Source organism: Malurus melanocephalus, unplaced genomic scaffold (assembly GCF_030028575.1).
Source record: "Malurus melanocephalus ecotype Western Australia unplaced genomic scaffold, MMel_1.1 scaffold_0, whole genome shotgun sequence".
Classification (NCBI taxonomy): domain Eukaryota; kingdom Metazoa; phylum Chordata; class Aves; order Passeriformes; family Maluridae; genus Malurus; species Malurus melanocephalus.
This window is the reverse complement of record NW_026623232.1, coordinates 2,968,381-2,983,512: the sequence shown is the minus strand read 5'-3', so window position 1 is coordinate 2,983,512 and position 15,132 is coordinate 2,968,381. Positions and strand designations below refer to the sequence as shown.

The 15,132-nt window shown below is 38.9% G+C and overlaps 1 protein-coding gene across 6 annotated transcripts in view; it reads left to right on the top strand.

Annotated features, from left to right (window-relative positions):
• BAZ1A (bromodomain adjacent to zinc finger domain 1A) overlaps window positions 1-15,132 on the top strand; it is a 63,628-nt gene that overhangs the window by 10,480 nt on the left and 38,016 nt on the right. For all 6 annotated transcript variants that reach the window (XM_057364874.1, XM_057365113.1, XM_057365038.1 and 3 more), the window contains 2 exons: window positions 9,752-9,895; window positions 14,660-14,761. In XM_057364874.1, coding sequence (XP_057220857.1) covers window positions 9,752-9,895; window positions 14,660-14,761 — 246 coding nt within the window. The remainder of the gene's footprint in view (window positions 1-9,751; window positions 9,896-14,659; window positions 14,762-15,132) is intronic.

Sequence of the window (15,132 nt, the reverse complement as noted above, 5' to 3'; positions counted from 1 at the left end):
TGTCTGCCAATTAACAGTTGACTTTGACCTGTATTTTGAAGTGCTACATTGGGGATTAAGTGTACCAACTCATATTACTTGTACATAATATGTCCTTTCAGCAGAGCTGTTTGCACGTGTTTGTCATGTGCAGTTAAGTTTCTGTGCAAGTTTTCTTGCAAAAATTATCAGTCTATCTATATTGTAATAGTATGAGACCAGTAATAGTAATATGTAATATGAGACCAGCAGAATTTGACAGATCATTAAAACCCAGTTGTTTTGTGGTGTTGTAAATTCTTCTACTGCTTTTATGTATGAAGTTTTTTGCACATGTAATGTCAGCAGGATCATTTCGTTTTCTGAGCTCAGGGCATCATTTAATGCCAAGCCTACAACATAATGCATGTGTAACCAAGGATTGCTCAAATAATTTAAATTTTGACATTTTATAACTCCTAACTGTGCATGTATAATATTCTTGTAAGGTAGATTGCTTTGATGCAGCTTTCTAGATTTTGAACCAAGTAAGCAGGAGGGGGCCCAAACACTAGAAAGTTTAGCATTTTGGCTTAATGTAAATGTTTTTATCTTGAGCATATGAAGTAGTCTATAATACTGCGAAGAATGACAGGTGATCTAGAAAGAGACGATCAGTGTCTCATTCAGATGTTCAGAGTCTAGGTAGATGTTGGGTTTTTTGGTTGTATGAAACCTGTTTGTTTCAGTTGTTGCAGTGTCTAAYGCCCCATTACTTATTCTGGTCTTAAAGTTTCTTCTGGTTTCTAGCATTTTATTGTGCTGTTTGGTTTTGAATTAGGCTACTTCTGCCTTGTTACTGAGGACTGGTAGGAGGAACTCAGGAGAGTTTAGGATATGCTGTCCTTCTCTTCTTTTCCTATGTCTGGCGTCTCTAGCAACCCTTGTCAACCAGAAACAAATTGCAGAGAAATGCCYCCAGTCCTATCAAGTGGCTTGTTCAGGCGATCTCTAAAAATTATGGGTGCATTTTGGYAAACTGTTAGAAGTAACAGGGAGATAGCTCTGCTTGCTCTTTAACCCTTTCAAGGGATGTATTGATTAAAAATGTCCAGCTTTCTTGGCTTGTGTCCAACTTTTCTGGCCAAAATGGGGCTAACTTTTCTCCAAACTAGCAGCTGTACTATGCTTTAAAACACAAGGTGCTTGGATTTCCAGTTAAAGAAAGTAGGAGTTGTGAAACAACATTTTCCTCATACTACCTTCACAAAAGACTAAATTATTATTTGAAACAAAAACATTATAGAATACAAAGAAAAAAATTCAAAATTGAGTTGCTATAGAATTGAAACCAGTTGACACTGAAAATACTGTCATTTAGAATGTCAAACTGCTCTTTATGGAAAGTAGTTCATTGAAAAAAGCATGGAAACTGAAATTTTGTTGGGGGGTGGAAATTAGGGCAGTATTTCATGTTAGTTGTGGTCAATTAAGATGTAAAATAGCTAATGATTTAGCTCACACTTTATTGAATGAGAGGAAGAATGTTGATCACGTTAATAGAAATTGCTTCTTATATTTGATGTTCAGAACTGGAAGTTCAAGCCCCATCATGTACTTGTTGGTCTTTTGATCTTCCACAAGGAATGGCATCTCTTGCAGTAGCCTGTCCATTTGTTGCTGTCATAGTACTGTGTTTTATTATTGGTACTTAGAACTTGTGAAATTGATTTTCAGCCTCCTGATGTTATCTGACAGCAATTACATGAAAGCTGGAACTATGCAGTATGGAAGGCCTACCTGAAATAATAACCTCAGCTAATGCCTCAGACACACGCAAAAAAATCCCTCCAACAGCCTAACTTACTCAGCGATAGGACCTGTTCTTTTCTGTTTCAAGTCAGCAGCATGCTTTTTGGGTTTTATAACTATTTAAATTATTGGAGGAAAAACTAGACTTGAAATGTGTAAACAACCAAATGTAATTTATTTTCTGTTCTGAGTCTGGTTGCTATCACAAGAAATAATGGCTATCTTCATTAGGCTATACAAGTAAGCAGTGAGAGAATTAGTTAATTAAGCTATAAGCTTTCGATCTGACTTGAGCAATGAGATCTAAGGGTTTAGCTTGGACAACTCTACTAGTTCTTCAGTTCCCCCTCCSCTGCTCTAAAAAATAGCTTATGTGGTGATGTCTTCCCTTTGTGTAGGTTGGGGTATAACAAATTCTTGTCCATCATTTAGTATGGGACTTAATTAAAAAGTCAACCACTTACATACTGAAATACGTTGCTGAAAGGTTAGTGTATAAGAAATAAGAAAATAATACAGAATGTGGCAGTACAAAAGAGGAATATATTTTTTTCATTGAATTTGACCACTAGATGACACCACTGCAAAAGAATACTTGCCTGAGGTCTGTGAGCAAGCAGCACCAGAATGTTTTTAAAAATGAACCTACTTGCAGAAGTAGGAGATACAGCAATATTCCTAACAGAATTTTATCTCATAATAGGTTTGATATAGGTTAACATCCTTTCTCTGCTTTGGATGATCTGATAGTGAMAATTGTCAGGCTGCAGGAAACAGATAATTACAGGTCAAACTTTTTTTAACTCATCAGTTGTTTGATTGGTGTCCCAGTGCTTTAGGACTGTTCATAGTGGATTAACCACTGCATTAGGCCAATTAAAAGATTTGCATACTGTTTTCATCTCTGTAAGTCTTAACTGGGACAGAGGAAGCATGTTGCTGATCATGACTATAGCTGATAAGGACTTAGGATGTTAGAAGATAATCTTTGCAAGAGATAAAGTTATGGCTAATTTTCCAAATTTTTCATTCAAACTGTCAACTTAGTGTCTGTCTGTCTATGTACTTACCTACTGTTGTCTTCTGAGCACTAGGATAARTTACTAAAAGACCACTGGGTTGTAAGTGACAAAGTGTCTTCCATGTTTAGACTCTAGTGAGTTAGAGAGATAATTCAATAATTTAAATTATTTTAACTATAATTACTAACTGTAGTGTGTAGTCTATTTTTCTAGTGATAAGGCTTAAATGTAAATTGCTGCATACAAAGGAAGCTTTCTACTTTATTTTGAAAGGTGAATCTGAATTCCAGAAAGTATCAAAACCAGTGTGGTGTCTGTGAAACAGCATCTCTGATGGTACTGGAGAGCAGCTTACCTATTCGTAGAGCAAGTACAGTGTGCATTTTTTCAGCAGAGCTATTTAAGGATCAATCAACTTATGGCCTGGAAAAATCATTATTTAAGGAATTTATTTTCCACTGCCCTTAAATCCTTTGGGATATGAACATATTTGTTTTGTTGACTAACAAATATATTTGTATTTGACTAGTGGAAGCTATGAGATGATGATGTATGGGAGAGCACCTGCAACTCCTTTCTTGTACATTGTTGAACAGCTGTTGCAACAAGTGGCACTGCCAGTCTCTGTTAGCTCTCATTTCTGTGTGCACCTCTATTTTTATAAATTCAAAGGTAAAAGTTTTGGTTCGTTTGTTTTACGTTTTGTTTTTAATCAGTACAATGTTATGAACCAAAGGCTGGGCRGTCAAAATGCCAGTAGTACTGTCAGAATTCCACAGGAGACACCTGATATAGCTTTTCTGTACATACTCTTGTCCTAAGCAAAACCATGTTTCTTACTGGTCTCTTTGAAGCATACAGTCTTAACTGTAACTTGACAGACAGCTAAGACAGTTAAATGAAGATGCTAAAAATCGAAAGCAGCATCTCTTTCCGTACTTTAGGAAGCCATTATGTGCATAAAACGTGTCTCCTTGTTGTGTGCTTTTGTTTTGCGTGTGCATTAAACAGTATCAGTTAGCTTAGTAAAAGATGTCACTTATTCCTTCAGATCTTGTCTCGCTTTTATCTCTTTAATTACTCTCAAGCATATGAGAACCATTGGGACAAGGATATGAGTTACTGCACTTATTTGRCATTTACTTCTTAAAAACTTACTGAAAGCTGACAAAACAGAATGATGCCATATTTTGGTACTTTTTGGCACTTGCTACTACAGCTTCTTGTATTACCCTTCTGGGGGTTTCTGTATTCAACTAACTTCACATACTGTTACAAAATGTGGGCTTTTTTAATTTTGACATTTGAAAAACTTTACTTTCATTTGTGTATCTTAAAAAGTGAATTTACTTCTAACTCACTGATCATTGTGGTTTTTATTTTAAAAGTTGGCCTCAATGTTGCAGTGTTCCCCCACTGTCTCATTTGAAACAGCCATGTGCATCCAGGGGGTGGTTTTTGTCTGCTTACTGTAAAGCATACAGAGGCACATTTATAACTCAGCTGAGCCTTCAGATTATCTTGGTTTTTTTTTTTACTTGAAATAGGGACATAGCAGAGTGACACACTATTATTTCTGTCAGAGTATTTGGTACCAGCCAGATCAAAAACTGGTGGGCAGAATGCTCAATGGAGGAACTGYGATACACAGTCTCTCCTCCCAGAGCCTCCAACACCAGCCTTGGTTGGATGTAAAGGCCTATGTGGCATTTGGGAAGAACTTTCCAGAGAAGCAAAAGTGACAATAATTGCATGGTCAAGGTTTTTCACTTGATAATCGTGTAAGAGTTTTGACCTGTTACATAGTGGAGTGCAGCTTCTCTTCTTCCTCTTTAAATKGTATTCTTCTGCTACTCCAACACCAGTAGAACAGATACCTGTCTGTTCTGCAGCTCGTRATAGCTTGTGTACATGTTTTTGAGTTGCTGAGCTGAATGAGACAATGTTGGTTTTTTCATTCTAAAGAGAAAGTGGAGAGGCTGAGGGAGTATCAAGGAGTGTGAGAGAAAATAGACTGGTGGAGTTACATCCTTCAGKCCCTGAGAGATATGCTGGATGGAAGCTTGGCAAGTGTCAGGGGAACTGTGACTCTCTCACTGTCAGGCAGAAGGGGGTGTTCTTAAAAGGTGAGGGTGAATGGAAACAGATTCCTTTCCAGGGAGATGGGACAATCCTCCCCAGCCTCCCTTTCCTTTCCAAGTGCCCTCATAGTGATTTATGAGACTCTGCAATATGAGGGTCAGGCAGATATAAGTGGAATTGATTCTGCCTTGGGGCTTGCCTGGAAGAAGTTGGTCAGCAAGATGGATCACAACTTTGGGTTTTAGGAAAGAAAGAAGAGTAATTGTTGTAGGTGACTCCCTGTGCAGGGAAACTGAGGGTCCCATATGCTGTCTGTCCCCCAGGGAAATCTTCTGCCTCCTTGGGGCAAGAGAGATGTTATCAGGAGACTCCTTGTACTAATTGAGCCCTCTGACTACTGTTGGTTGTTGTGTAGGGTTGGCAGTGCCAAGGTTGATGAGAGAAGTTTTATGGCAGCCAAAAAGCTTCAGGGCACTGGGGCAACAGATTGAAGGAGCAGGAGTATAGGTGGTGTTTTCCTGAATCCCTTTGGTAACAGGAGGAATCTTACAGAGATGAGCCAGGGACTCCTAAGGTATTATAAGCTAARGGGAAAGCACCAGAGAATTATCCCAAAGGAATTAAGGGGTGTGTTCCTCTAGGAAGGTRACACAGCCAACAGCCCAGCTGAGGTGCCTTTACRCCAAAGCATGGGCAACAAACAGGAGGAATGGGAAGCCACTTTGGTGCTTGAAAGCTACAATTTGCTGCCATTAATGAAACATGGTAGGACAAATCCCATGACTGGACTGTGAGCATCGATGTCTGCAGGCTGTTCAGAAGAGATGGGAGGACGGAGAGGCAGAGCCGTTCCCCCCTACATCAACAGGGGTCTCTGAAGAACAGCCATGTGCAGGTCAAAAGCCTGCTGGTAAAAATGAGACACTGAGACAACGAGGGAAGCAAGTGGTTAGTGTCTGCTACAGGCTCCCTGCTCAAGGGGAGCSTGTTAACAAAACCTTACTGCTTCAGCTACAGCTATCATTGCACTCACAGGTTCTTGTCCTTTTGGGAGGCTTCAACCACCCTGACAACTGCTGAAAAAGTGTCACAGTGACCTGGCTGAGTAGGGACCTGATGGCCAAACTAAGGGAAAAGAAGCAAAGGTACAGACATTTGAAGCTAGGACAGGTAACCTGGGAAGAGCAATGCAGAGCTGGACTTGAACCTTCAAGRGATGCAAAGAATAACAGGAAGGGCCTTTACAGGTGCATTAACCAGAAGAGGAAAGTCAAAGAGAGTGTAACCTCCTGATAAACAGTGCTGGAAAACTGGGAACAATGGATGAGTAGAAGGGTGAAGTAATAAAAACTTCTTGCGGTCTTTGATGGTAGCCTCTCTTCCCCYGCCTCTCAAGTAGATGAACAGCTCCCCATCTACCTCTGCATTTATCTGTAATCAATATTTGCATCCTGCATATGCCCTAATTCTCATCTGATCATTCAGTGAGTTTAAAGTAGGTGATAGGACACAAGCTTACCCAAGCTTTCACATTGGGTTTGGGATTTTGGGAGTTAGTTTTTTTTTAAATGTATATTCTTTTTAGTTTTTTTGTCAGGTTGAATTCAGTTTAATGGCAATCAGTAAATGAAACTGACTGCCAAAACTGCAAAAAGCAAGCACCATGTATACATGTATATGGCAGGAAAGAGGAGTGGCAAAGAAAGATCTCCCCTTTTGACAGGAACCGTTAAATGATCTCTGCATCCTTGTGGAGCAGCAGCCTGAGGCTGCAGGTGCAGTTTGCTTTTGTATACCTTCAGCCTGCTTTTCCTAAGTGTTCTGGGAGTGACAAGGTTCAGTCAGACCTTAAAAGTTCTCTGTTAGTTGTGTTAAGCTGCAGTTCAAAGCACAGTATTCRTGGAAATTGATGGAAGTTCTCAGACCTTTTCATTTGAGAGAGTAAAAAAAATTACGTTGGTGATAGCCCCTCTGGTTTTGTGTTGAAAACTTTTAGACTCCTGTGTTCTTTGTTTGGTTTTTAATTTTTTTTTAACAAAGCAAAGATAAAACCATAAGGCTAAGCATTTACTGGAGCACTTTTCCATAACGTAAGAGACCTCAAAGAACTTAGTTTCTAAGCTTAACAAAAAACAGATCTKTAAGTATGAGGCCATCCTTAGGGCAAACCAGAGGATCCCGTTGTTCATAACAGCCTGTAGYGCAGAAATAGGTAAGCAAAATTAAGTACAGTGTCAGTGTCTGAGCTAGACTTGCTGGGAGTATTGTGTAAAAGTTTCTGATGGCTCTATTGTCTATTTTAAAAGCCTTTTGGATTCAYTCAGTGTGGCTGTCTGCTTTTTTACAACCTTTATTGAAGAAAGTGCTTCCTGACTGATGAGGATATTAGGGTACATATGTACATTTGATGCTGCTGTCTTTTTAGATTTAGCTGCCCCTTATTTTATGGGAAATAGTGAGCATGGTTGATGTAATCTCTGTAAAGATCTTGAAATATCTTTTAGGAAGTAATTCCAGTAGTATSCTTCATTTAAATGTCTTGCTTCAGYTTTCAGCTATGCTGTTTTATGTGCCTTATAATATAAAATAAAAGTTGTGATGAGTGAACTCCGAGAATGATCAGGTTGATAAGAAAGGCAGCTGTATTGGGGATTTTGCTGCTTGCTGAATCAAGTGTGTTGGATATATAATTTCCATTCTTGGAGGAGATGCGATGCCCTATAAAWTACAGGGCCGCTTGATGGATCAGGAGGTAAAATCAATGTTGGAAAGCTCCTCGGTGAGTCGAACATTGAAGTGTTTCYGTGCAGGAGGATGGACGGGGGGTGTGTGCACTGGAGCCTCTTTGTCCGTGGGGGCGCGGGGCGCGGTGCGGCGGTTGCGCAGTGGCTGCGGCGGGTGCGCGCTCCCTCTAGTGGGGAGCGGGGCTSACAGAGGAGCGTGTCGGTAGCCTTAGCCATTGATGCTTTCGCTGGTTTGCCAGTAGAAATTAAAAGCGTTTAATTTAAATGGGACTCCATAACGAATATATTGTGTTATCTGAAAGAAAGCTAGTTCTATTAAGAAGTCTTTCAGCAGGTTACCTTTCTTTTTTCAAAGCTGGGTTTTTCAATCCCCAGCCTAATAACATACATTCTGCCGTGCAGTCAGCTCTGTGTTATTTAGGATGATGGGGTGACTGTGATGTTCCGAATACTGGAAAATCAAGTTACTAGGGATAGACTTTTCTCGTAGAACTCAGAGTCTCATGCTGGGCCAGACCTTAATAAGCCTTGTTGGACTTGGACTTACTTTGTGAACAGTCACCAGGTTCTACCTCCATTATACTTGGGTGCTCTTGGTTCTTTATACAGAGTCTAGTCAGATTTTTCAATTAATAACTTGGTCTCCACTGGCTGGGAAGACGTGTCTTCCAGCGTCAGAGCAGCCAGCTTTGGAAACAAGATAGGCTGCATTGGAATGGCAGTGTGCCAGTGGCCAGCAAGTCCAAGTGGGCTCAGGCTGCCTCTGCGTGCAAACAGTTCTGGTGTCCCCRTGGATACTGTGAGCATGGGTCATATTATTGTCTTTAGGAGTATATAAGGATGTGAATAGTTATTTTTGTTTTTTATTAAATTTTCATATTTTTTAATAACCTGCTGGAGCATCCTGGAGCTTTCTTCCTGTTGGAGAGAGCAGCTACCTGGTCTAACTGCATTACTGAGCCTTGCTAATGTCACAAGAGTACTACCTAGGATATTTTAATGTTAYTATGTTCTTTGAATTATTTGTTTTTTTCTGCCATTACCACACTCTTTCATCTACTCCCCCCCCACCTTGTGTGCAAGTTTTGGGTAGTATTGAATACTTGAAGAAAGGCATGCTCAATAAATATTTTGACATTGCTTCCTTTTTGCCAGTGTTCAGTTTAGACAGAAGAACACTTAGAATTTGCCTGTCGTGGATTTCTTGGAGTTTGTTTATTTTTAACTTAAGTGTGACACTGCACTAATTCAAGTCCAGGGCTTCATATATTCTCCATCTTACTTATTCCAAGTGGGAGTGCTTGGTGCCCAGAGAAGAGAATTATTATGTGTTCTTTTTCCCCCTGCTTTGAGCTTTTAGTGTGTGACATTGTCCATTGGCTACAGCAGTTAATATTCATGAATCAGACAATGCTTTTGGGTGTTAAGCTAAAGAATAGGAACCATGGAATTCCAGAAAGGGGTGAAAGTTAGTAGTTAAGAACCAGCTATAGTAAAGTTACCCAGCATGACGTGTTGATTAATTATACTTTTTGATATGTAGTTAATTCTGCCTTTTATAACTAGCATTCAGGATGGCAAAGGAATAGGCTTGTTTTGTCAATTTTGTGCATGCCAGATGGAGCCTTAATATGTGTCAACAGATAAATGGGCCATTATTAAGATTAGATGCATGATGATCATTTCAGCCTTGTTTATTTAGGTCATCGACAGTAGTAGAAGATGATCTCTCACAAGTAAAAGTACTTAGGATCTGAAAATCTTTTACGTTTCTTAGACTGCTGTCAAAATAACAGAGTTTTGTTGTCTAGTTTTAAAGTAACACATTAACTTTTTCATTTACTTAAATGAGAACTGAAAAAAAATTCACAACCACAAGTAACTTGATTTGGTTTCCTGAGAGGTGAAACTGATAGCTGTGTAAGCAGACAAATTTGTTCATTTATTAAGTGGTACTTATGAAATTAATATTTTATCTAGTATTTCAGTGCAAGGCTTAGTTATTTTCTTATTTAGTACATATTACAGTGTTCAGTTATGYGTCTATTGTTAAAATAACATCTGCTACAACTTTAGATTCCTTGTACTCATGGAAGTCTTTTGACATTAATAACTGTCTGTGTTTTATTTCAGGTTGCAGTGTAAGGTTTTGGAAGTCATAGCTCCAGCCCATCACAATGGAATGGCAAATGGCCACACCAGCAGTGCAGATGGGGACACAATTGTCATCAGCGACAGTGACGACTCAGAAACGCACACTAGCTCTGCACAAAATGGGTACATGATAATTTTGCAGTATAATTCATTCAGACTTGGTAGAAATAAGACTAAAGTAGATGTGTCAGAGTCTGACCAAAACAAATTACTTGATCTGTATGGATTGTGAGCACTCAGACAGCTGAAGGTGACAAGCTGAACTCTCACAGATGCAGGTTATGCTAATGCACTGGAAAACTGTGCATTATGAGAAACTGAATACCTKCAGAATAATTGTTGTTAATCTGTTTGCAATTACAGTGTTTTTGCTGAGAGATGGTAGAAGAACTGTGTGTACCTGTTGGTTGTTCTCTGTGCTGCAAAATGTATGCTGCTGTAGCAGAAAGTGCAGCAATGTTGTACATTTTTGCAGTCKGGTATCACTTCACTTCCATCATGGGACTCAGAATTGAGATTGCCATATGACAGGAGACACATACTGGAACTCCCTGAAAAGTCTTCCCGGAGACTTCATGTGTCTGTGTCCAAAAAACCAAAAACATACAACATATGTTCATATAAATATATAATTATATTTAAAGGATTTGATTATGATTTTAGTTGCAGTGAAATTATGTCTTGTCTTGAGGAACTTTGTACAGGCTGGATATATTATAGCTTAATAACATTGAATAAGAGAGCTTCTTGGCTGTAACTGTGGTGTTTAACTTGGACTATTCCTTTACTGACCAGTACTTGAGCCTATTCTAGCAGTGAAATGAGAAGAAAGATACCTATGTTTCACAGGCATGATGATGAAAGAGGAGGGTTTGAAGTGAAGCCCCAGTCTAGGATCTAGTGATRTACAGGCTTTGCAGGAACTGTTACTGACTTTAATATGTCACATGGATGCAGCAGTTAATCTTGTTGATTGATTCATTGTGAAGTCATGTTCTGACATGCCTAGAATAACTAGGGTGGAGTTCCTCACTTGGTTAAGGAAATAAGATGGAATAAATAATTTTTAAAATTCTGTCTCTTGAAGGCAGTGTCTAAGTTGTTCATGAACATGTCCTACATATTTGAGAAAATAAATGCATTTGCAGTATTYCAAAAGGCATATGGCATTTGAAAGGAGGTTAGTCTTGGAATTAGGCAAGGATGCACAGAGCTGACTGTAGGATTCATCCCGTTATAGTGCTGTCACTTCCATGCATGCAGAGCTGGTAGGAAGACTGTCTTGCACTCCCAGTCAGTCTGTGGTTCTCCAYAGCAGAATAGTTATTTTGACAGTGCAGAGAAGGGAGGGAAAATAATTTCTTTTGCTTACAAAGGGAAATCTTGGGAGAATGTACAGACTTCTGAAGCAGTGTTCTSTGATATATCCAACTTAACATTTATGCTACAAGTTAAATTGCAAACCTCTTAAGGCTTTAAAATGCTTACTGGAAGTTTTAAGTGAGTCTGTTTATAACTAATATGAGAGTGTAATAACAGTTATTTTCTAGACATACTCTGGGTATATGAAAACTTAGAAAGTATTATTTGCTGTGTGTGTAWAACCTATCTGAAAGTAAAGCATTGTTGTAAATTTTTGTTTGCGGGCATATAAGATTCTTTATACAATTACTCATAACAATGAGAAATCCCGCTGAGCTGAATGACATTGTTTTGCAGCCCTAATCTTTCAGAGACGGCATTTTGCTATTTATGGAGAGACTTGCTTGTAGAGAGTATGGATGTTAGTCACCTTGGGACCAATGTCAGGTTGATATGTGCAGAATGAGAGTTCTGCCTTAGCCTGCACACAAATCTCCAGGTTTTGAGACCCAGCCTTTGTGCAAAGYGGCAGTGCTGTTAAACAATGGTGCAGCAGATGCTCAGGGTGTTTGTGAAGGAGGGGGAGGGGAGCACAGCACAGATTGATAGGCCATCTGCAAATATTTTTTCCTAAAGAATCTGTAAGGCTAGAGAATCTTAAGAAAATAGATGTCATTAGAGATCCCAGCCTTTCTGTGACCCCAGTCCTGTCTGTGTGGGTCAAAAATAGCCATGCAGTCTGTACAAATGTTCCTGCTGACCTTTTTTATTGTGTTCTGTACATTAAAAAAATGTTGGGGTGGTACAGGGAGAAGGAAGCTATGATGCTCTCACTCTCTCTCAGAAAAACAGGCTGCCTTCTAAGGCCTGGGTTACAAAGCAAAAGGTGGCAATCTTCTGAGTTCTTAAGATGTTTAGACTATGTCCTGGGACCCTCTGATAGGATAGTGGTCACATAGAATTGCAATATTCCCACCTTAAACTGCTAGACTTAAACGGGTAAGGTTGAATTCTTGTGTTGGCTTTAGCACTCAGCAGCAGCCTGCACGCTGAGGGGCATTTGTTGCCAAATTCTTACCATTCACCAGCAACTTAATTATTCATGGCATTCCTTTTGCTGGGGCTATGAGTAATGTGAATCATCAAGCATCGTTAGAAATAMTAGAAAAAAATACTTTTGGTTTGCTGGCTGGTTTCTGGCAGTAAATTTGGGTGTTTTTTCAGTTTGGAGTGAAGACTAATTTTGGGGAAGGGCTAATTGTTTCTGGAAATTTTGGGATATGAGAGGTGAAAGTTTTTGGAAATAATAGTATTAAATTGGTAATACTGATGGTAAGGTCAGAACCTTACCATCCATGCTTTTTACCATCTTCAAATGAGTTTTCTAACTTTATTTGGAGAAGAAATTATAAACTGGATATGTCAAATGTGGGCAYAGCTTGTTCAGTAAAGCTGTACAATATCTTCAGTACAAAAAGTCTTTCTTCATCTTTATTTCCTAGCTTTCTTCCTCGCTCATTCTTCCATCCTTTGAATCCAAGAATAATGATGAGGGGTGCCAGTCTTCTTTATATTATAAGGAAAGGCCAAAGTACTTGGGTCAAAGGCATTTTAAAATCTTCATCCAAGGATTAAAAGTCAGGATTTTGTTGCCAAGTGGTGTTGTCTTTTCCCTGGAGTGTTGTTGTTGACAGTCTTCAGGTTGCTCTATTTTGTTGTTGAAGTTTTAGTTAARTTCCAGAAAATATTTGTAATTCCAAATGGGCAGTTGTTATTATTGCATGGTACAGAGTTGCTTGTCAGTGGCAACTTTCAAGGATGTGCAGAGGCCAGGTTTGCAATGGAGATCAGTTTTCTGACAGGTTACCTCTGTGTAAGGCTTGTGCTGGAGTATGAAGAGACCATAAATGATTGTGTTACTTAGCTAGCATTCTTCAAGGGATTTTTTTTCCATTCCCAAACTTAGTCAAATAGARGAAGAAAAGCCACTGCATCTTTCTGAAAAAGTGGGACAGCAGTTATTTTAGCACTTCAGGACAGCATTCCTGGTCTTCTAACTCTCAGTATTTTAATGTGCAACTTTTCTGCTTCTGTTAAATGCMATAAGGCAAGACYCAGATCAGATAGGGTAGACTSTTGTGTCTTCGACAAGATAATTGATAAGGACAAGGTTGAGGGAGCTGCATTTGTTTAGCCTGGAGWAAATGAGACTCAGAGGAAACCTTATCACTCTCTACAACCACCTGAAAGGAAGGTGTATGTTGGTGTATGTTGGTCTCTTCTCCCAGGTGRCAGATGACAGGATGAAAGGAAATGGCCTCAAGTTGTGCCAGGGAACATTTAGATTGGATACTAGGAAAAATGTCTCCACTGAAAAGYCAGGCATTGGAATAGGCTGCCCAGAGAAGTCATGAAATTGTCATCCCTGCTATCCCATCTGAAAGTGTTCAGAAGGCCATGTGTATGTAGCACTTGGAAATGTGGTTTAGTGATGAGCAGGGTGGTGCCAGGTTGGTAGATGGACTCAATCTTAGAGGTCTTTTCCAGCCTCAACGATTCTATGGTTCTAAGGTCTCAGAAGGAGAAGTTAGTTCTGTTACTTAATAGCAAAATAGAACATTATTTAAATAAAGTCTTATTAATTTAGCTCTGTTGATAAAGTCTGTCCATAAATACAGCACTCTTTTTAAAGTATATTGCCTATGGCAAAACCCSTCTCTTCCTTATAAATGAGTGAATTTTGTTTTGTTAGCACACTAGACCTGAATGCTACTCACCTAGGGAGAGGTGTAACAAAACAGTTAATGGAATGTTAAGCCTGAAGAAATACTTTCCATGAGGAGAAAAATAATCTAGTTTTCTCTAGCAATACCTGTAAAAGGGAAGTGCACTTTGGCTAWTAATGTAACCTGATAAGCATTTATTTTAAAGTGTAAATGTGTTGCCTTATGATTTCTGTTGTTTTCTGTTATTTTATGTTGTTGATAAAGTGTTTGGTTTGGGGTTTTTCCTCTAAGGTGGTATTTTGGAAAAATATTTTGGGTGCTTTTTATTTGTTATGCAATGCAATTGGTAGCTCAGGGGCTATGATTTTTATTAATTTTATTTGATTCTGTCTTTTGGACTCCTTCCTCATCATCTTTTTGCCCTTTTTCCCCCCTTCCTGTTGCCATCATGATCGCTCAGAGTATTGAGGAGACCATTTTCTGACTTACAGGGATGTATCATTACTTGCTCTCTCTTCATTCTTCCTTCCYTTCTTATCTCCCATTTCCTTGCTGTGAAAACATCCCCGATTGTTCTTCCTGTTCCTTGCAGGAACTGCTTTTGATGCATGTTTAAATATAGTAGCAGAAAAGTTGGCACAAATTAATAGGTTCTCTTTGGTACCAGTGGAAGTTCCAGCCTGTATTAAATACAGCTGGGTATTTTCAAGAGGTCCATTATGTAGACATATAAATATATTAAATGTGTACAATATGAGSTTGATGTTTGAATGTGAACTTTTAATTTTTTTTTTCCTAGGGAGAAGAAAGCCATAATTGATCCTTCTTTGTTCAAATACAAAGTCCAACCTATCAAAAAACATCTATATGAGCCTGTTATCGTTAAAGCATCTCAACTAAGGTAAAAATTAGTATGTGGAAGTTAAAATTGTACTTTATAACTGTGAATTGTGCAAGATATTTTTGATATAAAATGGCATTTAAAAACAGTGTTAGAGCTGTTAATTAAAAGCACTGGAACAAAATATTGTACTACAGGCCTTCTGTATCACAGATTCCAGGCTTTGCTAGCATTAACACAGGTACCAACTCCTTGCAAGTCTCCGCTTTTGTTGGCGCACAAATGAGACCTGCTGTTGTTGTCTTCAAAAATCTGATTCATTACCCRGTGTGCAACAAGCCAGTCATTACACACTTGAGAGGAACATTGATTATTTATTTCAGAGATGCACAAGCTTAGGTGATTGATCCAGTGGTATTCTGTAAATCAAG